Genomic DNA, 24,388 nt, shown 5'->3' with positions numbered 1-24,388 from the left:
AGCAACAACATCCTCCAATCCTCAAAGTGGTTGAGAGTTTTATTTTAATGTTGAGGTTTCATCATGTCAAAATTACAGGCTTTTTCTCTGTAGGGCTCCAGGCTAATTCACCAATTCATGCTGTTTTGAAGCCACAAGTAGCACTTGGGTCCTGACCACTTAACCGCTTTAGTCTTGGGATACATTTTCAAATATTGCTTGTTTCATAGCCAGCCTTATCAAAGCCGCTAACTGGTGCTGTTTTCGCAGCATTTCATACCTACCTTTCATACATTAGTTTTTACTTGGCAGGAAGACGTTTTATATTTGCTTTGATAATCAATGTTTTAATCAGTGATTTCATTATGTATTTTCTAGGCACATAGTGCCATTTTATAGCACAATCAAGTAGCTGCTACTTTGTGTTGTTATAAAAATGCTGTATATATAAAAAAACAACCTAAAAGAAATTTGACTTTGCAATTGTGTCTGTCTCTTTAAGAAGCGCGTACTCTTTCTGACACTCCCCCTTCAGCACATAATGGCAACAGTGCTCCTCCGTGATACCATTTACAACTGTTCTGAGGAGAAATGAGAAACATTTTGTATGATCTACTCAGCAGACACGCAATTGATGCTGYCACTAGTCTGGTGGAGTTGAGTGGAGGAGGGGTAAGCTGGAGACTGAAGACCTGTAGGTAAATAGGTGGCATTTTGTGAGCAAACGTGTAGACACCCTGAATGATTGCCGTCAGAGAGTTTTTCAAACATCCATTAAAGAATCAAAGCAACCCTCCAGGTGTATTTTTGACAAGGGAATGACATTAGAACATGATATAAAAAGCTCCAAAAAGTTGATTTTATATAATGTCCCTTTTAAATTTTAGCTAGTTAGCATAGTAGAGTATGTTCACKACAATTTTTTTATATTGTCATAAACAAATACTTGTTTACGATGGAAAATAATCTGAAACGCTATCATTTAGGTACCATGGTATCATTGCTTTTTTGTAGATTGAAATGACTGTCTTCCCATCCACCATCAGCTTATTTCCATGTTGAATGGCAATTAAAGTGCTTAAATYTCACATTTCTGTTTTAATTATATAKTTTCTGAAAACTTAATATCACACCCTTTATCTGGTTATTTGAGTTCTGATCCCCATTTGGGCCAGTTGACTTTTATTCATTTGACAACTGATCAATCCAGAATAAGTCTGGACTGCAGGAGTGCTTATAGATCATTTTCATTTAAGCCATAAAACCACGATACACCAAAAAGTTTTTTTTTCTTTTATCATCTGTTGAATTTGCCAGAGGGAACGGACTCCAGTTTTTATGAGTTGAGGCTTAGTCTGTACAAAATGTCCCGAGACAAATGACTCCATCTTGTACCCCAAAAAGTCCGACATGAGGCGGCCAAAACTACAAAGTTTCAAAGTGGTGAAAGGTTGGAATGCTCTGCTTGCTTTGTCCTCAGCGCAAATGCTTGACTTAAGCTTGAATCTATCCAAAATGTACAYTTTGCTGCTCATTGTTGTTCAGCCCAAGTTTCATTAAAACTTATTTTTCTCCACTGATGACTTCCCTTTTTCCACTATTTTTGTTTTCTGGTTTTGGAAAGGGCTCAAAACTAAAACCGACTGCTGCTTCATGCGTTTCTCCACGTCTCTGCTTCAGCTTGCTAAAACCAGTAACAGAGTCAGTTGAGCCTTGCGTGTGACGATTTCCTGTAGAGGTCTACCACAGTGTGACAGTCTCTCACCCCTGCTCACAAACATCAACAGGTCAGGTCAGTTTGTGGTCTGAATGGACGCAAGCTTTGTTTACAAAAGATCCGGTTGTCGGGGGCCTTTGATTAACATTGTGGTAATGGCGGATCATTCACACATGCAAACCCGCTCCCTGCTAACAACAACAAGCTCGTTTGCATTTTCAATCCCTATCACTTTGGTACAGGAAAGACACCGTAGCTCGGTATCAGTTTCTGTCTGAGCAGACAAAAAGTGTGGAGCATTATTTCTCCAATGCTTTTTCTGAAACCACAGGCAACATTTATAGCTTGAAAGACCCTCAAATGAARGCTTGTTCCTGTGAGTTGTGAGGTAAAGGAGACTAAATAACTATCATTAAGCACAGTTTACTCAAATGTGGCTTTAGTAAATCATCCGCACAGTGAGCTGTTGTAGACACTCGATGTCTGAAGGTGGTAATCAGTGGTCGGGCCAGTTGTAGTAAGTTTGTCATCATGAAAACTATTTTGTTACTTTTTTGGTGCTGTCCTAATTCATCTCTGTGCTGTAAATCAAATAAAGTCCAGAGATGATGCATGTTGTACATGTTTACTTATTAAAACCAGGTTGAATTTAATAGTTATGATTTCAGTCACTGTGACAGACTGGCGACCTGTTCAGGGTGACCCCCGCCTCTCGCCCGGAACGTTAGCTGGAGATGGGCATCAGCACCTCCTGACCCCATTAGGGACAGGGGTGTAAAGAAAATGGATGGATGGATGGATGGATGGATTTCAGTCACTTTACTTTCTATGAATGTTTCTCATCTATGAGGGAATCTAATATGAATGTGTATTTGGGAGTGGCTGATGACGTGAAACACGTTTGTTTTAGAAATGTAGAACCTCCAAACAAGTGGTCTCCTTTAAACRTTATTCTGATTTGGTTTTAGTCRYTGGTTCTGATGACACATTTCATCCAYGACTCTTTTCCTRCAGGAAGCTCGTGATTTCACATGGACACTTCCCCCAGTCTTGTATTTTAATGCTGGATTAGGCATCATGCTTTGTAATAGCACCTGTATGAAGTGTGTTTAGTAATCTAGGAGGAGGCTGGGCGGTGGCTGTACAGTCACACTTCGTCAGCAGGCGCAAAGTTATTGTTTTCACTGACGGATTTAGAGGCTGTTTGTTTAAAGTGGCAGGTAACAAGCTGAACTGAAATGAGCTTGTTCCCATTTTTTTTAAAATTCTGCGGCTGCTTTCAGGTAAACATTGAGCACAGAAGGGAAAATACTCATTGGTCCTATGTCAGATTGGAATTAAGGAATGCTTATGTTTTGTCTGAAAACATGTTTTAATCAAATTGATTATAATGTAAGATGAAAGGTTTTCATGATCCCTCGCTATATATAACGCGGTTCACCTTTCACGGTCTCGCTGCTTCGCGGATTTTTCTTTTTGTGCAGTTTTTTTTTCACAGTGCATTGTGTTCTGCGTCCTGATTGGCTAAACWGTGTCTGCGGTTCTTCTCTACCTGTGTGCCAATAACGTTACGGTATTTAAATATAAGTAATACAGATTGGCCGTTCAGGAAATGAAAACTGAAACTTTGAATGCCTGCTGGAAAAAACTGGCCAGAATCAGCGCAAAACCCGACCGGAGGCTCGCTTGACGAGATCCATCGCYCTGCCGTAGATCCAGCTGTGAATCTCGCAAAGCAGCTTGGAGGAGACGCTKTAATGACGTGACTCCAGATGACATTAAGGCCCGATTGATGCACATCCGCTGACCTGAAAATAAGTTTTGTTCTTTGGTTTCAATGTATTTAATTATGCTGTGTAATAATTGTAAAAACTAAAGATAACTACTTCGCAGATTTCACTTATCGCGGGTTATTTTCAGAACGCAACCCCCGTGAAAAACGAGGGATCACTGTATGTAAATATAAACTGTTGTTTGCACTGTTTTCCTGTAAAACCGGTTTGAATGTGGTGCATTATGTGTGTGTGTTCACTGAAAACATAAAAGCTCCAGTAAAAGGAAACTGTTTAATGACACTTTGGTGGTTTTATATTTTGATTTTTTTTTTATGTTGCTTGAGTATAAAAGTACAAACAGCAAATAAGGTTATTATTAGACTGCATGGTTCCTGAGGGTTGGAATGTTCAAGTTTTTAGAAAAAAAGAACTAAATTATGGAACAAGAATGCGACTAAATTTGGTTAGATGGCATTCCCAGATCCAGGGTCCAATTTCAGACATGGATGAACGTGGTCTAAGTAGTGACCTTCACTTGTTCTGATACAGCATTCTGTTTTAAAATGTCACTGGTGGAGCCAAAATCCATTTGGTTTGAACAACACACCTTTCTGCCTCTTGATTCTTTGTAGATCACTTTGTTTATGTTTACTTTGCAAATAGTTTTGTCAAAATCCTCTCTGAGTACCACCAAAGGCAGCTGAAGTATGACATTTGGTATTTGTACCACGCCTTGAAAACCTGAGTTTGTTTTTTTTGCTTCTTAGTTGGATCAGCATTGATGTCCAAATAGAAAACAAGGAGCAGAGAAGTATTTTTAAACTAGTTTTAGTGAAAACTGATCTTTGGTTGCACTTTTTTGTTTGTTTTTGTCAGTTTTGTTAATCATGTCAATAGTTTTAATACTTCTTGTGCCAGAAGGATAGAAAAAACKTTAAGACAAATATTGTGAAAATAATCTTTGCCTATGTTTTGTGAGAAGATTAAACATTGTTCTTACATTATTACATCAGTGCTGTTGGTTGTTGCGTGAAATGACACTGACCATCTGCTCAAGAGGATTATTTACAGTAGAAGTCGGAAACTGAATTGTGTGACGAGCCTAAGCTTATTAGAGGCTACTTTCTCCGCCGGTCATGTCTGTTATTGTCTCAGTGTATTCTCTTGATATTTTATAAGATGGCAGCCTGAAAAATGTGGTAATGTTTTATGAAATGTTGTGGGGGGGGGAAACAACCAGGGAGCTTTCTGCATACTTCGGTTTCCTGTGCGACCTAAAATTGTTCATTTAAGATCATGTGAGCTGGCGTAGCATGTTTTTATGTTGATTCGATGCTCTGTTTTTTGTTGACAGCAACATGAACCGTGAGGACCGGAATGTGCTCCGAATGAAAGAAAGAGAAAGGAGAAATCAAGAAATCCAACAGGGAGGAGGAGGAGAGGCCTTTCCAGCAAATTCCCCCCTCTTCCCTGAACCCTACAAAGTGGTAAGTTTCTCTTTTGTCTTTTTTTTTTTCCCTTCTCACAGCTGGTATATATCTGATCAGCTAACAGGTATTTGCAACATAGGCAGGAAGTGAAAACTTCATTATCAAGAGCTTTCACGGCGGTGCAGTTGTCATTGTTGCGTCATCTGCTCAATGCAACAGGAAAAAAAAAACAAGATACGTTGTTGTGTTCCGACATGTCTGAAAAGTCTCATAGTGATGCTTCACCTTGTTTAATCCAGATAATCTCAGAGATTAAAGTGTGTTATCATAATGATTTGTTTCAAAGAATATTAGGTGATTAATGTAGCCAACTTTCCAATCAGAAAACAGTCTGCTGACAACTCAAGTCTGTCAGCTGTTAAAAGTAAACAAAGCAGCACACTACGTCGGTGTTGCACTTCCTCCCATGTCTTCCGCATTATACCTGCATGTGCAAATGTAGGCCAGCCAGCTCCTGTCTGCCAGTTTAATTGTAAAGAGGATTTTAAGTTCTCTGAACCAGTTCTAATCTTTGCCACTAACCAGATTTGAACACATGTAAGTGGCTCCTCTCTCTTAGCTGGAGCGAGCCATCAAACAAGCAGGAAGGAATGTGTACTGACAGGTTGTTCAGATGAGAAAGCCACCAGAGGTGAGTGAGTGTTGGGGTGTGTGTGTGTGTGTGTGTGTGTGTGTGTGTGTGTGTGTTTTGGACCACAACAAAGTGAAAGATGAAAGCTGACATTAAAGACGGAAGACTCCTTGACCTTTATCAATAAAATACAGTTTTTACTGTGCAGATTTTCTCACGTTTTCTTAGAAAGTTGCCTTTTAAAATGAAGTTGACTTCAATGATAAAGTTGTGCAGCCTAAGAATGACGAAAGAAACTATTAAAGTTTCCATTTTTTCATACTTTGCGTATCTTGCCAACTGCTTGTGCGACCCTTATATAAGCTTTAGTTTGACTTTCTGACTGTCATGCTTCACTAAGTGGAAGTTTACAGCGTTATGCTTAAAAGGCCGTGTGCACACACAGCTGCAGCTGCGGCCTCCCGGATCTAGACCAGTGCAGCAGGAACCTTTTTATGGGGCAGAGTTTATATGCTTGCTCATTCGCGCAGAGTGAGGAGTATTTAACTTTCTATAAACGCTGTTGCATGTAGCGCATTTTATTCTAATTTGAAACAGACGACCTATAAGCAACACCACTCAAATCAGTCTCTTTACCAAATTGTGCCTCAATTTGATGAGACCTGAAGAGGACAAAAAGCATGTCGAGTGTTCTCGTTTCTGTTTACACTGCATCTACTCTAAAAAAGTTCCATACAGGTAAGCAGAAGTAGACATTAGGCTAAAAAATATTTGAATTTACTTTGTCCTTTGTGTGATACTTGGTATCTGAGACTAAACAATTTATTTTATGGGGTCAGTTTAAAGCGGAGTTCATTTTTAAGTTGTTTTTTTTTTCTTGCAGTTTGGAAAAAACTCTGCTTTGTTTCAGTAAGTTTTGACTCTGCTATGACCCCTGAACGGTTATGGCTTGTTACAAAAGTGCAATACAATCAGTTTTGCACAATGGACTCATTGTTTAATATGCTCACACAATATTTATATGGCTGCACAGTTCTAGTACTCTGCAAACGCAGTGAGAAGTGGTGCAATCAAGCATCTTTACAAACTAAGACAATGATGAAGCTGTAATGTTTACAGTTTTAAACTATAATCTCTTCTCAAATTTACCCAACATTTTACTTAACGGTCATAGTTTAATTAGACTTTTTTCATTGCTGTTCGCAACATCGACTGAAACCAGCAAACTAGAAGCCAAAGAGGTGCTACTACTCTTCCTCCAGYTGTGCTAATGAGACCCAGGCCCCATGCTAGCAGGCGTGCACGTTATGACCAAGCCGCTAACATTTCCTGCTGCAGATAACGGCTTGTGTTTCCTCACCCTTGGTGTGAATCTGTCAAACAAAATGGAGGTGTGGGACTGCATGTGAAACTGGAGACTTTGCACAGTCTGCAAACAAATCAACTGGAACCCGTGGCCCTCAGAGTGATTGATTAACCTCCGTGCCGACTCTGACCCTTATCTCAGTTCAGAAGGGCTGCTCAGAGCTCAGAATAAACAAACGGGATTGGTGAGGCTCTTGGGCTACTTATGGTTTGGAAATGTTTTTTAATCCATCAKTAGTGGTATAACTCTTGATTTCTTTYGTTCAATGAAGGTGTGAAACTTTGTCATTGTTTAGGGTAAATGTGAAGACTCATCCAGTATCATTTTGTAGCTGATTTTATGGTTTAAAAGCTGTGATCTGCTCATAACAACCTTACCAGATTCTGATTAACTCGAAGGAAAGTCATTGCACATTTAAAACCAGCATTGAAAATATTTCTTTCTAGTGCCTCTGGTGTKGAAGCAGTGGTGACGTCACACGGTGTGAGTCAGAGAGACGTTTCTGTAAATGGGGGATTTTACCGTGACTGTAAAATAATGACAAAAGTATGGAACAGGTGTTTTAAAGCATCTTATTAATGATTTGTATAGTTAGAATTAGTCAGTGTACATATTTGAATTTATAAAAAAATTCTGAGGATTTTTTAAAAGGGCTGTTAGAATTTTCAAGTCTGGCATATTCAACAAAAATGAAAAMGCGTCATAGTAATATTTGAATGTGCTTCACGCAGTAAACACACCATGCTTGGAAATGGTGCAAAACTGATTAGATTTTTACATATCAGACCAGTTAATGGTCAGGGCTGATCAGGCTTAAAACCTTCTGATTATGTTTCAGTGCAGCAAAAACTGCACAAATACATTTTTTTATTTTCCCTTTCTCGTTCATTGTTACCTCAACTTCCTGTTTTTACTTATTTCTGATMTCTGCATCACTCATTCTTTGCTCGTTATTAATCATCACTCCATCATCTGCTTCTTTTCTCAGGCCAGCAAGGCAGATTTACTGTCCAACCGTATCCAGAGCATGTTGGGCAATTACGACGAGATGAAAGAGCCGATTGGTGACACTCTTCCAAAGCTTCCGGGTAAACCTTCGAACAGCTCGTCTTCCTCCGAGGAGAAGTCCGGCCCGCCTTTGTTTGGCGGAGACCAGCGAGGTGTGGGTAGTGGAGGTGGTAGCCAGAGCAGTAAGTGGACTCCTGTAGGCCCACCACCGGGTGGATCTTCCTCTCAGTCACAGAAGCGTTCCGGACTCTCAGGCGGACACAGCAGCCAGAGGAACAGCGGCAGCAGTAGCGGCGGCAGCAGCAGTAGCCAAAGAGGGGAAGTGCGGGAAAAGAAATCTAGTAAGCACAGCGGAGGCTCKGAGCACTCGAAGTCTCACACTTCAAGTCCGGCGAAGGGTTCGTTGAGTTCTTCCAGCAGCCACTCGCGGAGCTCCTTGTCTGCTGAACAGCATCACCCCAAGTACCGCAACAAGTCACCCAGAGACAGAGAAGCTAACTGGGATTCCCCCTCACGGGTTCACACGTCTTTCCCCAGCGGGCAGCACTCGAGTCAAACCTTCCCCCCGTCGCTCGTCTCCAAGCCCAGCTCCATGCTGCAAAAGCCCACAGCTTACGTGCGGCCTATGGATGGCCAGGAAACGGCCGAACCCAAGAGCTCACAGGCCGAAAGCTACGGCGGCCAGTCACACAGCAGCACCATGGGAGAGGTGAAGACCATGGGCAAAGCTTCGCTTACAAAACTCAAGATCCCGTCACAGCCTGTTGAGGTAAGACATCGTCTATAAAACTTATCAAGCTAGAAAAGACTATTAAGAGAATAAACAGAACATATTTCTGCTTTCGTAACACCATTCTAACTTGTGATGTATAAAAACAAAATGTYTGAAGGATGACTCATGGTGCTGAGTGGAAGCCTCCTCACCTGTCTATTGAAATCATGCTTATAAAAACATCAGCCAATCATTAAAGTAATGATTTTTTTTTCCAACAGGGATCCGGTGATGCCAACTGTGTCGATGAAATCCTAAAGGTAAAAACGGGTCTTTTTCTTTTAAATAGTTCATCAATCATCAGAATACAGAGGGAAACGATATCGACTGAAATAATTCAGCGTTACCCTGGTCCTAATCTCAGTTTTTTTACTCCTTGTGTTTATATGCCGTTGTGTGTGTGTGTGTGTGTGTGTGTGTGTGTGTGTGCGCTTGTGTGTGAGTTTTTTCTGAATTCTTTTTTTTCTTTCAGGAAATGACTCAGTCATGGCCTCCTCCACTTACAGCCATCCACACTCCCTGTAAAACAGAACCCTCCAAGTTTCCATTCCCCACCAAGGTCAGCATTGTGCCAGCAGTTTAACTCATTTAAGTGATTCTCTGATTGTTCCAAAAGGGCAGTCAGGCCTTCTCTTTGCTTTTATGAGGAGGAAACAGCCAAACCGTATTTTGTAAAACGATGATGATGATGATGATTATTATTATTTTAAATTGTGGATTTAAATACGCCAATCAGACAAACTTCAAAGCAAAAGAAAAAAACACATTTTTGTTTTTTCTTGTTAACCTTAGGATGCACACTCTTTTCCAAGCGGACATAGTAAGTTTTGCWATTCAAATTTATATTTGCACTTTTTTGTTTTTTTTTGTTTGTGTTGACAATTAATTGTGTACCTACTATGTATTTCTGTAAAGYTTCACTTTAATTTTCCTTGTCTTAGAGCGTGGTAGTTCATCAAAGAGCTCCAGCAGCCACCAGCCTAAAGATAGCACGTAAGTGTGTGGCTTGTCAGAAGTGCATGTTTYTTTCCTTMTTCATTGATTCACATTAAAATTTAAATAACTACATTTGTTATCTTGGACTTAATAAAAACTAGACAAAGCTCAAGCCCTGGAAGCAGCAGTTGTAGCACTTAAAGCTTTCATCATCTCGAAATTTTGTTTGCTCAGCATGCTGAAGGAAGATCTGATAGTAAGCAGCAGCGAGGACAGCGATGGAGAACAAGAATCCAAGAATGCCTCAAGGAACACATCAGCAAGGTGAGGTTGGCAGCATGAAGAAGTCAGTATTGTTTGAATCCACCAGGTTGTGACTTAAATGGCGTTTTGCATTTTATTAAAAGCGGATTATTTCAGTATGCATAYTTTGGGATACTGCGTTTTCTAAAACTGGCCCTGTAGTGTTATTGTCTATGTTATTGTTTTTTTTATAAAATGCCTACTTGGAGCCAGCATCATATCTGCTTAGCAGTATGAATCCAGCCGTTAAACTTATTTCACTTTCCGGCACTACGAAGTTCGTCTTTTAATTAAGCTAGTCAGAAAATATTACAACCAAACCTTTCACTATTAATAAATTACTTTTGTTTGAAACAGAAAAGATAAGTTGTAGAGCCATTTTCTTAATATTTTAATGTTGACATAAATCTCAGCAATAATCTTAAAGAGTGAATCAATACCTGCTACGTTTAGCATTATAATGCTAACTTACTTAGCATTGTGAAAAAATACAATGCTAAATTTAACAAAGATAAAGATGGTACATGTTAAAAAAGATTAAAAATTTTGTTTTAAATCTTAAAAAAAAAAACATAAATATTACCTCAAGCCATATGTGAATGTAAATGTTTTATATCTTCATGGAGAGTGAGAGAATTACATTTACCTGTTGCTGTTTGTAAGATTTAAGCACTTCCTGTTTTTGTCCATTGACAGCAATAACAGTGAAGCTGCCGAGCCGTCCAGGGATGACTCGAGCAGCCACAGCGGCTCCGAGAGCAGCTCTGGTTCCGACAGCGAGAGTGAGAGCAGCACGACGGACAGCGAGGCCAACGAGCGCCCACGGACCGCCTCTCCGGAAGTAATCACTCACTCAACATCATACTAAACTGTGGGGCCGCAAATAAAAAACATTTAGACTAGTTAGGTGTGTCTCAATAAGTTATAAGAGCAACAAAATGAAACCCATATATAGATTTACACATAGTCAAATATTTGAAGTTTTGTTTTTCTTTTACTTGGATAATTATGGCTAAGAAAAACAAAACAAAAAAAAAAGTCTGTTCACCATTAWGGACCAAACATTTGGTTAATAAATTTTGGAAACTGGATTTTACTTAAAATAAGGCGGAACAATAGTTCAGTAACAATATATATCGTGGTAGATACGATCAATATCAATAGATATCYCATAGAATATTCAATATGTCAAATATTCATTGAACTGTTATCTACAAACGCACAGCATTCTGGGAGAATTAGGCAGAGGAAAAACTTTGCTGTTCAACCTCTCACCGCCAGCTTAGTAAGGCTGGTGGCTTCAGCTAACTCGTTCACTCTTTGGTTACCTAGCAACTCACTCACTCTTTGGTTACCTAGCAACTCACTCACTCTTTGGTTACCTAACTACTCACTCACTCTTTGGTTACCTAGCAACTCACTCACTCTTTGGTTACCTAGCAACAACCTGTTGAGTAACTTGCGCAGTAGTAGTTTTAGGTTTTGCCTCAAAATTGTTTAAAAATAAAAAAACAGCAACGTGGAGATAAAACGGTGGATGAAACAGAGGTCACGCCACTAGTTGGCAATATTTTAGATGTAAAAAAAATTAATAAACTGATCAATAATTATTTATATCAACTGTTATGAAGCGCTTATATTGTGTTAAGTTTCTCAGCTGTACTGTGCAGCCCAAAGATTTTTTTTTCTTTCAGCCTGTTAAACTGACATAAGATTGTTTTGTTTTGTTTTATTTTGGCCATTTTGGCTGTTAATCTGTTGCTGAATTAAAACTTAGACATTGTAAAATGGGTTTTAAATGGCAAGCAAAAAACGATATCGTTTCCCATTCCCACCTGAAAGAATTTGAATAAGTAACAAAAGCCTCACAGGATGCTTTATCTAATCACACTGGGAAAGTTAAGTGAAAGGGAAACGTGGCATAAAAAGGTCTGTAAGCGAACAAGCGTATCAATGATATTTTAAGTTCCTGAGATGCATCAAAAATATGTGGAGTAGTGTTTGGTCTTTCTTGTGTCCAGAGTAATTTTGAACATTGTATTTGACTTTGAGTACCTCCCTTAATTCTGCATTCTGCTGTTTCCACTTCAGCCTGAACAGCCTGTGACCAACAAGTGGCAGCTGGACAACTGGTTGATGCCACCCAAATGTAAAAAAGAAGGTCGAGACTACAGCTCCAAAGACTCGGCCCCCCCACCACCCAGCAGGGACAAGGGTACCGAGGGCGGCCGGGGGCGACAGAAGTCCCCCGCCCAGAGCGAAGGTGGAACAAATCCCAGAATACGAGTCGGTAAAAAGCAGCCYAAGAAGTCTGAGAAGCCCCCAGTGGTGGAGGAACCCAAGGGAGGTCTGAAAGTGGAGACTGAACCGGCTCCAGAGATTCCTCCTCTCCGGCCCATTGCTGCCACAAAAGGCTCACGCAAACCAAGCATCAAGAAAGAACCCAAGTCTTCTCCACGGCCGTCGGCAGCTTCTGTCACCACAACCACAGACAAGCGGAAGACCAAGGTGCCAAACAAGTCTCGTGAAATTATTTCTACAGACTCTTCTTCGTCTGATTCCGAGGGAAATGACAGCATTCCGTCCTCGTCGCAGACTCCCAAGTATACGGAGAGCATCCGGACTCCCGTGTGCGTTTTCTCTCCCATGTTATCTCCGCTCAGCGACCCAGAGGAGCGCTACCCCACAAGACAACCTCAGCAGCAAGTTTTACTCGTCAAGATTGGTTAGTCAAAACTTCCAGTACGCCTTACACTAACATGGAAAAAATTTCCTCTGTTTGGCGTGATGTATGTTTTGTTTTTTTTTGACCGAGGCGTTCCTTCTATTTTGGACGAAATGAACCCATTCCCTTCCCTTTCCTTCCTATTTCCCATAGATCTCAGCTTGCTGTCGAGGATCCCAGGGCGGCCCTACAAGGAGCCTGCAGAGATTAAAGTGGAGAGGGAAGATTCTCAAGATCGAGAAAGCAGTAAGCAGAGCAAGTCCAAGAGGAAACACAAGGTAGGGTTTTTTATTACGAAGGCTTTTAATGTCAACTCTGGAAATAAATATATGTAAAGRCATTTTTAACATCTTAAAATGTTTAAAAAGAGAAGATGGAAGCGTTTCTTTAAAAAATATCCTTCCTCTTCTCTCCTCGCTAATCACAGTCATCAGTTGTTTTCCACTTTTTTCCATTTCATATTTTATYTGAGCTTAACCGTTTTGTTTCTGTTGTTTCATCATAATTTATTTGTACATATATGGACCATAAATATATTTTCACATTTGTAATTAAACACATATACTAATACGTAAGACTATTTACATACACATACAGGTGCATCTCAATAAGCCAGAATATTATCAGAAAGTTCATTTCAGTTATTTTTTTCAGTGAAGCTCATTATTTACATTTACTACACMCAGAGTGATGTCAAATATTTTMATTTTGTTRCTTACAACTACTAACTCAAATTTCATTTTGTCATTACACTAGAATATTACACACACGCAATAAAAAAGACTATTCAGAGTCCAGTATCCAAGCATATGGATTTAGAAAGTTAAGTGCAAGGAAAAAGTCTGCTAGAAAAGGAGGTAAAAACAATAATCAAGGTTATCCAACCAAACTGAGCAAGTCAGATAATTTAAAGGTCATTTAACAAATGAATTGTTTTTATTTAATATTACAAATTTCTGGAAAAAAATAAACAGTTTTTTGTTTCTGTTGCGGTCAGCTAGAGCTCCACAATGTGTTCTGATTATACGGTCAACAGCAACAGAGTACACAGCATTAAAATCACTCCAAGTTAGCTAATATATTCCAGGTGTTCAAGTGTTTTTCTAATATCATTCAATGCAATAGGAATAATTTCTGGATTTTATGGCCATGTGGATACGCCACAAATTGAATTTTTACCAAAACAAGTGTCTCCCAAGGCTTTGAATGTAGATCAGAGGGGGGAAAAGAAGCAGAAAAAATGTCCACAGAGCTTTAAAAATGCCACAAAAATAAAAGAAATTCAAATAAAAAAGAGATTTATCTTTCACTATTGCAAAAAACAGGAATACGTAACGCATAGTACAAGTTTATAGGTTGTTAAATAAAAAAGAACGACACAAACCACTTATAAATCAAAGTTTTCTTGAGATTTTTTGATGGGTTTTTTTTCAGACCGATGAGGAAAGCACGAAGCCAGAGAGTAAGCGATTCAAGCCAGATGATAAAACTCAGTCTCCTCATAAAACCAGCAGTAAAGAGTGAGTATTCTGTCTCTTTGCCCTTATAATGATTCACTCCACTCTGGCCCACTTGGTGCACCAGCACTGCCTCATTTTGTAAGGAGAAGCAAATGTATCCACAAGCTTGTTCACTTCTCTTACAATTCAGAAAATAAACCCATTATCATTGAGYGTAAATCAGAAATTCACATGATATGTGCTTGTTGATTACATCTTGGTCATGAAGTWCCTGTAATGTTAACATGTCATCTTCCCCCGTTTTCACTCTWAGAAATTTATAGCTGCAAATTACGTCTGTTATTACAGCTTTATCAGAGCAATGCTTTGTATTCCACCAGGTCAAAGAGACCTTTGGAGAAGAAAGAGGAGCCGGTACCYTCTCCCTCCATATCRGGTCCTCAGCGGACACCCAAGTCGGACCATCCAAGTCGAAAGGGGACGGTAAACCAATCATCCACGTTGCTATCGAGCGGCAGCACGAGTAAAAAAGCGGGTGGCCATGGCAGCAAGGGTAGCTCCACTTCCAAACACAAAAAAGGAGAGGACAAGGGACGTAGCACGCGCGACGGCAAAGTTGATGTGAGGAAGAAGTTTTCTGTTTTCATATGTCCAAATATACAGAATCACAATGTTTTTTTTGTCCATTACGCTGTTTTTCTAATGTAACAACTTGTTTTTCTGCAGGATAAAATATCTACTAACCAGCTGGCCGTGCCTCCTCTTTCCACGGACGGCTCTAGGTCTCAGAGATCCAAGATGGTGTTTGAGGACAGGTAGGAGGATCCGTTTCCTCTGTGGGACAGAGAGATTGCTGTGGGTCTTTTGCATTGCCTTTGTGTGAAGCTGCTGGAGATCAGGGAGGTCGWTTATAGATCTGCCTGGATGACTGAAAAAATCTGGATAAATCCATAATGAAAGACCAGCTGATAGAACTCTGTGTTATTTTTAGCCTGTTTAGGGAAGAGATGTAGGTTTAATTAATTTATTTGTTTGTTTATTTTAGTTTTTTCTGGTTTTTAGTCAATTATACATATTGGTAAATTTGTTTGACCTGCTTATAGTTAGTTAGTTTATAAATCACTGAACGGTTTRGCACCACAATACATTAAAGATCTGTTATTRYTGTACCAACCGTCTRRACCCCTCAGATCTTCTKGTTCTGGTCTGCTCTGCATCCCCAGAACCAGAACCAGACGAGGAGAAGCAGCATTCAGTTTCTATGCACCACAGATTTGGAACAAACTTCCAGAAAACTGTAAAACAGCTGAAACACTGGGTGCTTTTAAATCTCAACTTAAAACCCACCTGTTTAGAGTTGCTTATGGCTAAATTAGGGTTAGAGTGGGTTTTGATGTCTTCCATGTTTTTATGTCTTTAAAGTTTTTAATTTATTTTTCTTTCTTTTCGACGTTTTAATGATGTAATGTTTTTTTGTTGTTTTTTTTATCTCTTTCTCTTTCTCTCTGTTTATTTCTGTTTTTATTTTAATTATGTAAAGCACTTTGAAAWGCCTTGCTGCTGAAATGTGCTATACAAATAAAATTTGATTGATTGATTGATTGATTGATTGATTATAATTTTGTTTCAGGGTTCATTCAGCTGATCACTACTTGCAAGAGGCTAAGACACTCAAGCACAATGCAGATGCACTGGTAAGAACAAAGTTTACTGCTAGAATCTGTGGTGTTTTTATGCAAGTTGCTGTGCAGTTGAGAGGACTTTAGTTTCACAAACAAATATTCATAAAATGGAAGTGCACTGACCCCATTAAGAGACTTTGGTAAACTTTATAAAGTACATAAATTATCTAAAACTCATGTACAGTATTAATTATACTCTAAATAGTTCACAATTCCATGTACACAAGAAGAGGAGAGAGAAATCAATATGGTAGATTAGTGTTTGGTCTAACGATCAAGAATAAACCAATAAAAAATCCCGTCTCTCCTGGTACCGATTAACTAAAATGAGAGAAAAGGAAAACAAAACTTAACCTAAAGACTGCTTTTAAATGCAACTTAACCACAAAAGTAAGTTGACTATGAACCTAAAAGCTATCAAAACACAGTTTCGACTCAGTAATAGTGGTTTTTAAATTCATAAAACAGTACAATAAAAATGTAAACATTTCATTTGGGAAAGCCAGTGTACGTATTTCTAATATGTTTGGTTTCAGCATCTAAACTAATGGTTCATCTTACCTAAATCATAAACTGAAGTGAAGCCAGCTGCATTAGGTAGATGAGCAGTGAATCTGTACTTCAAAGGTCCAAATTAATATTACTTGCACAAAATTAGTCCAATGCAAGATGTTGAATCTCAATCCTTATTGCAGTTTCTCTGTTTGTTACATTTGATTTGCAAAGGACTCTTTGGATGCTCCTATTTGGTTAGATATTGCGTCACGTCATTTATTCACAAGTTTGTCAAATGAATAAAATGTTAACATTTAGTTCTGCATTTAGAGACACAATAAAAGTATTTGCCCCACAATTTATTAGTGTTTTGATCTATCTCTTTCACAGACGAACCGTTTTGAAAAGGCAGTGTACTACCTGGATGCCGTGGTCTCGTTCATCGAATGCGGTAACGCTCTGGAGAAGAGCGCGCAAGAAGCCAAGTCGCCCTTCCCGATGTATGCTGAAACAGTGGAACTCATCAGGTTAGCAAAAACACAGCAAACACACAAAACGTGGCTCTAAGATTTAATGAAGATTGTCAAGTTCTGCTGCTCCTGCAAAATTGAAAATGTTTTTTTTTATGGTTTACGTAAATCTCCTTCAGTCCTTTTTAACTGTGATGTCTGTGTTATTAACCCACAACTCCATCCGGCCTGTGCACTCAGATACACTATGAAGTTAAAAAGCTACATGGCCCCAGATGCCACTTCAGCAGACAAGAGGCTAGCTGTCCTTTGGTAAGTGCATCTACTGACACCACATGATGATGCTTCATTTCACGTGGTTGAAGTGTCCTGAACCCTCAAAACGTCTTGGGCACGGCTGTTAGTTTATGAAAATGTGTTCGTAAATGGACTCTTTTCAAATAAACGTTCACTCTATTTTTGAGTTCTAAAAGTCTTTGTCCACATTTTTCTCTGCAGTCTCAAATGCCAGTCTCTTCTCTATCTGCGGTTGTTCAAGCTGAGGAAAGACAGCGCTCTAAAATACTCCAAAACTCTCACAGAACATTTGAAGGTATTCCAGCTTTCATAAGCTCCAATCCAGTTTTATTTGTAAAGCTTTCAAATGTCGTAAAATATTCCATGCATGATGTTTTCATCTGTAAATATGCATTTTCTTTGCACATAATGTTCTTTCACTTTTTTTCTCCTGACAGAATTCCCTGAGTAACACCCAGGCTCCCTCTCCTGGAATGGGAAAGTAAGTCATCTGCTTCTGTTTGTTTGGAAACGTAATCTTATTGTGTAGAGAAATGTTTCTTGCAGATTTTGTACAAACATGCCTGATAGATTTTCAGAAAAAACGTGATCCCCTTTATCTTTGCATTTAAATATTTACTTTTCATACCTTGTCATTTCTTATAGAAGTTAACTTTATTATTGCATGACAATTTAGATATTCTGCTACATGCATTTCATATGTAATGCCATGCAAAAGCATTCACAACCGCTTCACGATTTCTCAGAGGTGCCACAACTTCCAAATCTGAATTAATGAGAAGAAGTTTTGTGAGGCAGTGCATGTATATCCTAAAAAACAGCCATTAAACTTGTTATTTTTCTGTTTCTGTCCGCAGTAAGGCAGCAGGAATGCCCTCTCCAGTGTCGCCCAAACTCTCACCAGGCACAGCAGGAAGCTACTCGTCAGTCAGCAGCAACAGCAGTGCCAGCTCATCTGTGACCATACCTCAGCGTATCCACCAGATGGCTGCCAGCTACGTCCAGGTCACCTCCAACTTCCTGTACGCCACAGAGATCTGGGACCAGGCGGAGCAGGTTTCCAAGGAACAGAAAGGTAAAAGGGCAGGTTTTATAGTTTGTTATTCCAAACTTATCTGTTGTAAGATGTACTTAAGTTGGCTCCAGATGTCGTGACTCTTGCATTCACATTTTAATTATTATTTAAAAAAGATAAAATCAGTGCTGAATAAGAAATTCAGACAGAATTTATTAGATAAGGTTTTATAAAAGGCAAAATTTCCAAAGAAATGTCAAAACTCCAAAAGCAAGGGATAGAAAATGGGTTTCTAAGCTTTTAGAAAACAGTTAATAAAATGACCAATTCACATATTGATAAACTGGATTCAGAATCATTTAAATAACTTAATCTATAGTATTAACAAACTTTGAAGTGTTTTAAATAAAATGTTTGATTGACCAAAATAAAGGTAGGAAAGGTGGAAAGAAAAAGAGATAAAGTTTTTAAAATGTTTTCCAAATGAAAACCTGAACAGACTGTGTATATTTATTCAGTCTTCTTTTCAAGTCCTAGAAAATTATTACCAAATTACTTTTCAGAAGTTTCCTAATTAGGAAATAGTCCTCCTGTCTCTGATTTAATCTCAGTACAGATGTTCTGTAAAGATGATGGCAGCATCATGCTGTGGGGATTCATGTCTTCAACAGGGAAGAAATGGAAGAAAACCTGTTGAAGACTGGAAAACACTTGAGACSTATCATATGGAATTTGAGGAGTTGCTGTGTGACTTTTAATGTCACAAACTTCTGGCTTTTACTTGATGCTTAGCTGTTTCCTGGTGTTTAGTTTTTGTTTGTTTTCTCTCGCTTTCCCAGACTTTTTCTCTGAGTTGGACAAAGTGATGGGTCCTCTGATCTTCAACACCAGCAGCATGACAGAACTGGTCCGTTACACTCGGCAGGGTCTCCACTGGCTGCGACTGGACGCTAATCTTAGCCACTAGCGAGGACTTGATCGCTGCAAGCTGCTTCCTCAAACACACACACACACACACACACACTCACACCTCAGCCTTTCATACTTAGCAGCCTGTGCTCAAAGACACAACACGGATACATACTCTGCAAACACAGCCCACCTCTGGTCCTCCATGTATTCTTACATGCTGTTATCCTCTGAGATATATCTCCAACACTGTGTCCATTTTTCTGCACCAGCTTGCCAAAACAACACTGAGCAATTTAGAAAATCTCACACCTTCAGCAGCACCGCATCAAATATCCCTAGAGCTTCTGGCCTCGCTTCACATTTCGACGTTCCTATTAAAATCTTCAAGGTCTTTTTTTTATCTCTTCTGCTAAAAGTGCTGTGGGGATTATTTCTTATGAGTACACTAAACCTGTGATTTCTTTTTTATTTTTGCTTTTTAGGCTACTTTGGCTTTTAACTTTGTTTTTAAACTTTATTTCACCAAAGTACCTCCCAGAAACACCAAAGGTGCTTTAAAATGAAGGTTTCTCTTTATCATTTTTGTGCCTTGTAAATGAGCTACAGGAAAAGTCACCAATAAGATCTGATTTCTTTTTTTATATGTTTTTCCTCACTTGATGGCATTTGTAATCATCTTTTAGTAGCAAATTAGGGCAGGCAGTTATACTTTTTWAAAAAACAGTTTTAAATCTTTTTAAGAGGAGAGTCTGGAGGAAAGTCTAGGGAGGATTCCGACCAAATTTTGAAAMTACCAGGATGGGCTTCAGGTGATACAGTCTCATTAAGTCAGAAGTTATTTTTTAAAAAGGTGTAATTTTATTTGTCAGAGACAGTCCGTCAGTAATTTAGATTCTTATCAAACTGCAGGAGATAGTTAGCTTAATAATTTAAACTTATTCTATCAGCAGCTCCTGAGAGACACTTTTATCACTACATTGTTTTAGAAATTTCCTCAAGCAAGGGAAACTCCCACATGGTGTTATTCCCTTGTTTTTGATCCCTTTGTTAACAGTGTATTTTTCTAAGGAACTGCAGGGATTGTCAAAAGTATTGCAGATTGTGTCCACACATACAATGCAAATGCAGTTATTTATTCTGTAGTTTTTAAAACATACCAAGGTTTTTCTGATTCGTCAGGGCTAAGACAAATTAAAAGTAAAGATGAGATTTTTTTTCTTATAAGAGGGACAAATCTTATCATTGACAGAGATTAGCAGTGTTGTATTTATGTGATAAAGATTTTGTATATCTCAGAAAAGAAATATAACGACCACTATAGATTCTATTTATATGCCAAGCAGATCATTTGTCTTCTAGCTAGAGCAAAATGCAAGACTCATTACGGGGGGGAAGTATATGAACATATGTTTGTACTGTTGTTCCTAAGCAATGACATTTTTAAAATTGAAATTGTACTTTTCTAACAAGGAAATTGGAGAAGCATTGAGTAAATGCAGCTGGTTGTTCTCCAGATATGTTAAATTACTGATGCTAATAAAGCTTATAGTTAAAGATGCACCAATCAGGCTTCCTATTTTCTTTTAAATCAGATCCACACGTTACGATTTTGAGCAATTTGGATATGTTTYCCCCCTTTTTAAAGAACATAACATGGAAAACGGGAAATGTGTTCTGTAGGTTCTTTGATAAACCCATGAACCAAACCATATGTTTCGATCATTCATCTGTTAATCTCGAAAAAGTTCCAATTCAATTGGTTGACACTTTTATATACTGAAAATAGATTACATTTAGTGAACCAGGGGGGAAAATTGAGCATTTTCTCCATTTGAGCTGCAGACTGAGGTGAAAATTGTCCGATTCTGATCTCTGACTGATTGGTGCATCTGTAGTTAAAATGCTTAAGGGTTTTCAGATGCCATTGTCACTACTTGGAGAAACTTTTATTTTTGATTCCTAAGACAACATGCTGGAATTCCCAAGCTTGGGTCAAATAATACTTGTGCTAAAATTATTGGTTGATTTTTCTTGATGAAATGAGAAAGTGCCACAAAGTTTAGGAGATTTATTTAGCTTCTGAATTTAATTCTTATTTTTTCTTTAAAACCCAAATACTGCTTACTGTTTGGCCCAACTTGGACCATTTTTCTTGTTGCTTGTATATTTTAGATTTTTCCACTGGCTCCCTGGACTTCTATCGCTAGAGGGAATACTGTTATTTTCTCTTATACTCCAAGAGGAAAAAGTCAGAGGAGGTATTATTTTTGATCTATGCAGGATTTTTACAAAAACAAACAAAAAAAAAATATTTTAAGGGGATGGAAATCATTTTTATGCTTCGGATTTTTCTTCCTTCTTTTTTCCACCTCAGTGAGAAACCTGTTCAACTCAAGCGGCCAATGCCTTTAGCTTTTGCAATTTTCTGTAATGTTGTGTAATATTTGTGTGTATATAATAATTATTATTTTTTTTATAACCAAACACAAAAGCTGGAGTTGTCTTTTCTTCAGTGGGTTTCGCCGACCCGATCACTGTCTTCATACACTGGTACACTTTGTAAGTTAAGATCTGCGCCTTGTGCTCCTTACACTATCTCGTAGTGAAATCTAAAAACAAAAAATAGCATTAGAATGATCTTTAGCAGTTTTTGCTACTCACGCTTATTTATTTTTTTCGCCCGTTTGTTTTTTTTCTGTTTCACCTTTTTAACAATTMTTTTATGAAATAGGAAGATGTAAATGTTTTTGAGCTGTTGATGAGATTTCTTTATAAGTAGTAATTAATCTAACTTGAACGAATCCAGGGTAAGATGAAGTTATTGCTTTTATTTTTATTTTTTTTCTTCTTTTTGGACTTTCGTTAGGAAGATGTTAACACTTGCATGTTTCTATTTAAATACAGTTGTATAAATTGTAAATATAACATGTCCTTAAGGGTAACTTTTTACTCCAGGTTGGCATTTTTTAATTAAATTGAAAGGAAAAAAAATGCTGTAAATATATTGTGAGAGACTTTATGCACATATTTTTTTTTCCTTCTCTTCCCCCAAGTTGTTACAGATGAAATCCCAGTGTGTTAACACTGTAAATCAAATTGATTTCTCCATCTTTCTTCTAACGTGCTTGTATACTTTGTCTTCTTCTTCACTGTCTCATAGTATCACGGTCACCACATAATCGGTAACGTCTCTTAAATCCAAATGCGGATATTTTTTGTCTTCTCTGTATTTGATATGGAGCTGTGTATTTCATTACGTGTATATTGTTGAGCTCACGTGTTGGATGGATGACATGTACAGTCTGTTGTCTGCTTCCTCCTGAGAATGAGAGACATGAATTTACCGTGTCCAACATGTCTTTTGAAACTGAGGGATTTCGCCTCACCTCAGAGCAGTTGTAGCAGTTTCTACAGTATGTTGTAGAAGAACTTTTCTAAAAAAGAAAAAAAACAAAAGCCGTCTCCGTAGTGAGACCAGCAGCATACACAATGTACAATAATCTGAATTTGGCTACTTTTAAGAGAACTGATAGAGATGCTATATATGATGGATGCAATATGTTTTAAAGGTACCTGTTGAGTTTGATCTTCAAACTTAGGTTATGTAATTTAAAAGCATTCTTGTGAAGTGAGTATTAATTGTGACTAATGGGAGTCTGTCCTAAATATTCTTTGTATTTTGCCGTATTGAGAATAAAATATATATATATATGGATATGTTTAAGCGAATGTTGATTGCTTTATGTGCAAATGACAAATGCTGTGAATTAACTCAAAAGCAATGAAATCCTGTATCCGTAGACCAGAAAACAGTCTAGGGCTTTGGTACACCTTAAGTCAAATCCTCCCAGGGCTGCAGAAACTTTTTTTCCCTTCCACTTTCAGCTCATAATTAAAGATATACAAATCTCTACCACTGCTGTTTTGCTGATTCAGAAGCTGAAACTWTAGAAGTGTTCAGGTGAGTGGTTCCCAATCACCAAGAAGAGCGGTAGATAAAGATTTTTTGTCTGCACAGGATACAACTCCAGAGCAGCATTTCAGTAGTTGGTCAGCTGAGCAGTGTTGAATTTAAATGGTGGTAATTGATAAAGATGGAGAACGAATGGAAAAGTTTTAGCTGTTTTAATAGATGTTCATGCAGTATCTGCATAAAAATATCAAAAAAAAAAAATAAAAAAAATGTACAAGGCGTCTTTTCCTTTTTTTCGTTTAAGTCTTTTTAATTATTGGGTTGAAGATTAGCTTTAAACAATTACAAAGGAAATAAGTGCTCTTATTGTAATAGACTTATTTTTTCTTTGTTATAAAACCCCAACACAAAATCATGGTTTGCATTTTACACAACAAAAAAATTTGTAGAACTTCATAAGTTGTCCTTTTTTCTCATGATCGTAGTTTTTGCCACTTCAAGTAAAATGTATTTACTAGGAGAGATGCCAAAAAATAATAAGGGACATAAGTTGCTATTGTTTTTAAATGTAAAGTTTTGTAAGTTTTGCTCTTAAAGCTTTTGTTGCTGACTGAAGTTAATGATTCAGTCTGTGGGATATCTGCAAACTGAAAATCGAATAACTCCACAAATGATGGTGGCCTTGCTTAATGAATGAGATTCAAACACACAATAGAAGAGTGGCAATAAAAACGCCACTGTTGAAGAAAATAAAGTTTGTGGGAGACTAKAAATATAAAGTTGTATAAAGYTTCTGAAGAAGTCTCTTCACATTACTAAAAATACATCTCAACTCTCCAAACATTCAAAAATTGTCTAAATGTCTGACGATCCCGGCTTGGACTGCTGCTGTGGAAAGATGGGTTTCAGGAGCAAAATTACTACCATGTTTTCATTTCCTACCTTCCTTCCATTCATTCCTACTTTATGACTACATCCTTGCTTTTATTAGCAGGATTATTAATAGGAGGAGAGTTGAGCAGCATTGCATTGGAATAATCAGCTTGGATTGAAACGGTCCAAGGCACAAATGAATGAAGCGGCTGCTTGGGGCCACCACCCCTGCAGGGGTCCCCCAAGGGCTCCAGGACTGTTACAGAGGTCACACTGATACATTTTCTGGGAAGGAGTGTTTGACTAGAGCTGTTGCCTTGCAGCAAGTCTTTCTGCATGGAGTTTGCATGTTCTCCCTGTGCATGGTGGGTTTTCTCCGGGTACTCTGGTTTCCTCCCACAGTCCAAAAACATGACTGTCAGGTTAATTGGCCTTTCCAAATTGCCCCTAGGTGTGAGTGTGTGTGTGCATGGTTGTGTGTCTCTGTGTTGCCCTGTGACAGACTGGCGACCTGTCCAGGGTGACCCCGCCTCTCGCCCGGAACGTTGGCTGGAGTTTAGCACCAGCAACCCTCCCGACCCCACTGAGGGACAAGGGTGTCAAGAAAATAGATGGATGGATGGTTGGAG

General features: G+C 38.4%; 1 protein-coding gene across 3 annotated transcripts in view; it reads left to right on the top strand.

The window, feature by feature from the left end:
* aff4 (AF4/FMR2 family, member 4) overlaps window positions 1-22,688 on the top strand; it is a 33,624-nt gene extending 10,936 nt beyond the window's left edge. For 2 of the 3 annotated variants that reach the window (XM_017308663.1, XM_008426928.2), the window contains exons 2-21: window positions 4,826-4,958; window positions 7,887-8,675; window positions 8,900-8,938; window positions 9,151-9,237; window positions 9,471-9,498; window positions 9,620-9,671; window positions 9,849-9,938; window positions 10,614-10,758; window positions 12,009-12,642; window positions 12,796-12,920; window positions 14,077-14,162; window positions 14,483-14,723; window positions 14,829-14,917; window positions 15,733-15,796; window positions 16,670-16,806; window positions 16,990-17,061; window positions 17,248-17,341; window positions 17,484-17,527; window positions 17,904-18,121; window positions 18,901-22,688. In XM_017308663.1, coding sequence (XP_017164152.1) covers window positions 4,830-4,958; window positions 7,887-8,675; window positions 8,900-8,938; window positions 9,151-9,237; window positions 9,471-9,498; window positions 9,620-9,671; window positions 9,849-9,938; window positions 10,614-10,758; window positions 12,009-12,642; window positions 12,796-12,920; window positions 14,077-14,162; window positions 14,483-14,723; window positions 14,829-14,917; window positions 15,733-15,796; window positions 16,670-16,806; window positions 16,990-17,061; window positions 17,248-17,341; window positions 17,484-17,527; window positions 17,904-18,121; window positions 18,901-19,028 — 3,291 coding nt within the window. In that variant the 5' untranslated portion in view covers window positions 4,826-4,829 and the 3' untranslated portion in view covers window positions 19,029-22,688. The remainder of the gene's footprint in view (window positions 1-4,825; window positions 4,959-7,886; window positions 8,676-8,899; window positions 8,939-9,150; window positions 9,238-9,470; window positions 9,499-9,619; window positions 9,672-9,848; window positions 9,939-10,613; window positions 10,759-12,008; window positions 12,643-12,795; window positions 12,921-14,076; window positions 14,163-14,482; window positions 14,724-14,828; window positions 14,918-15,732; window positions 15,797-16,669; window positions 16,807-16,989; window positions 17,062-17,247; window positions 17,342-17,483; window positions 17,528-17,903; window positions 18,122-18,900) is intronic. The other variant, XM_017308664.1, reaches the window with a different exon arrangement.
* Window positions 22,689-24,388: the final 1,700 nt, after the last annotated feature.

This window comes from Poecilia reticulata, linkage group LG14 (assembly GCF_000633615.1).
Source record: "Poecilia reticulata strain Guanapo linkage group LG14, Guppy_female_1.0+MT, whole genome shotgun sequence".
Classification (NCBI taxonomy): Eukaryota; Metazoa; Chordata; class Actinopteri; order Cyprinodontiformes; family Poeciliidae; genus Poecilia; species Poecilia reticulata.
The sequence above is the reverse complement of the archived record's forward strand: the minus strand, read 5'-3'. Positions and strand labels throughout refer to the sequence as shown.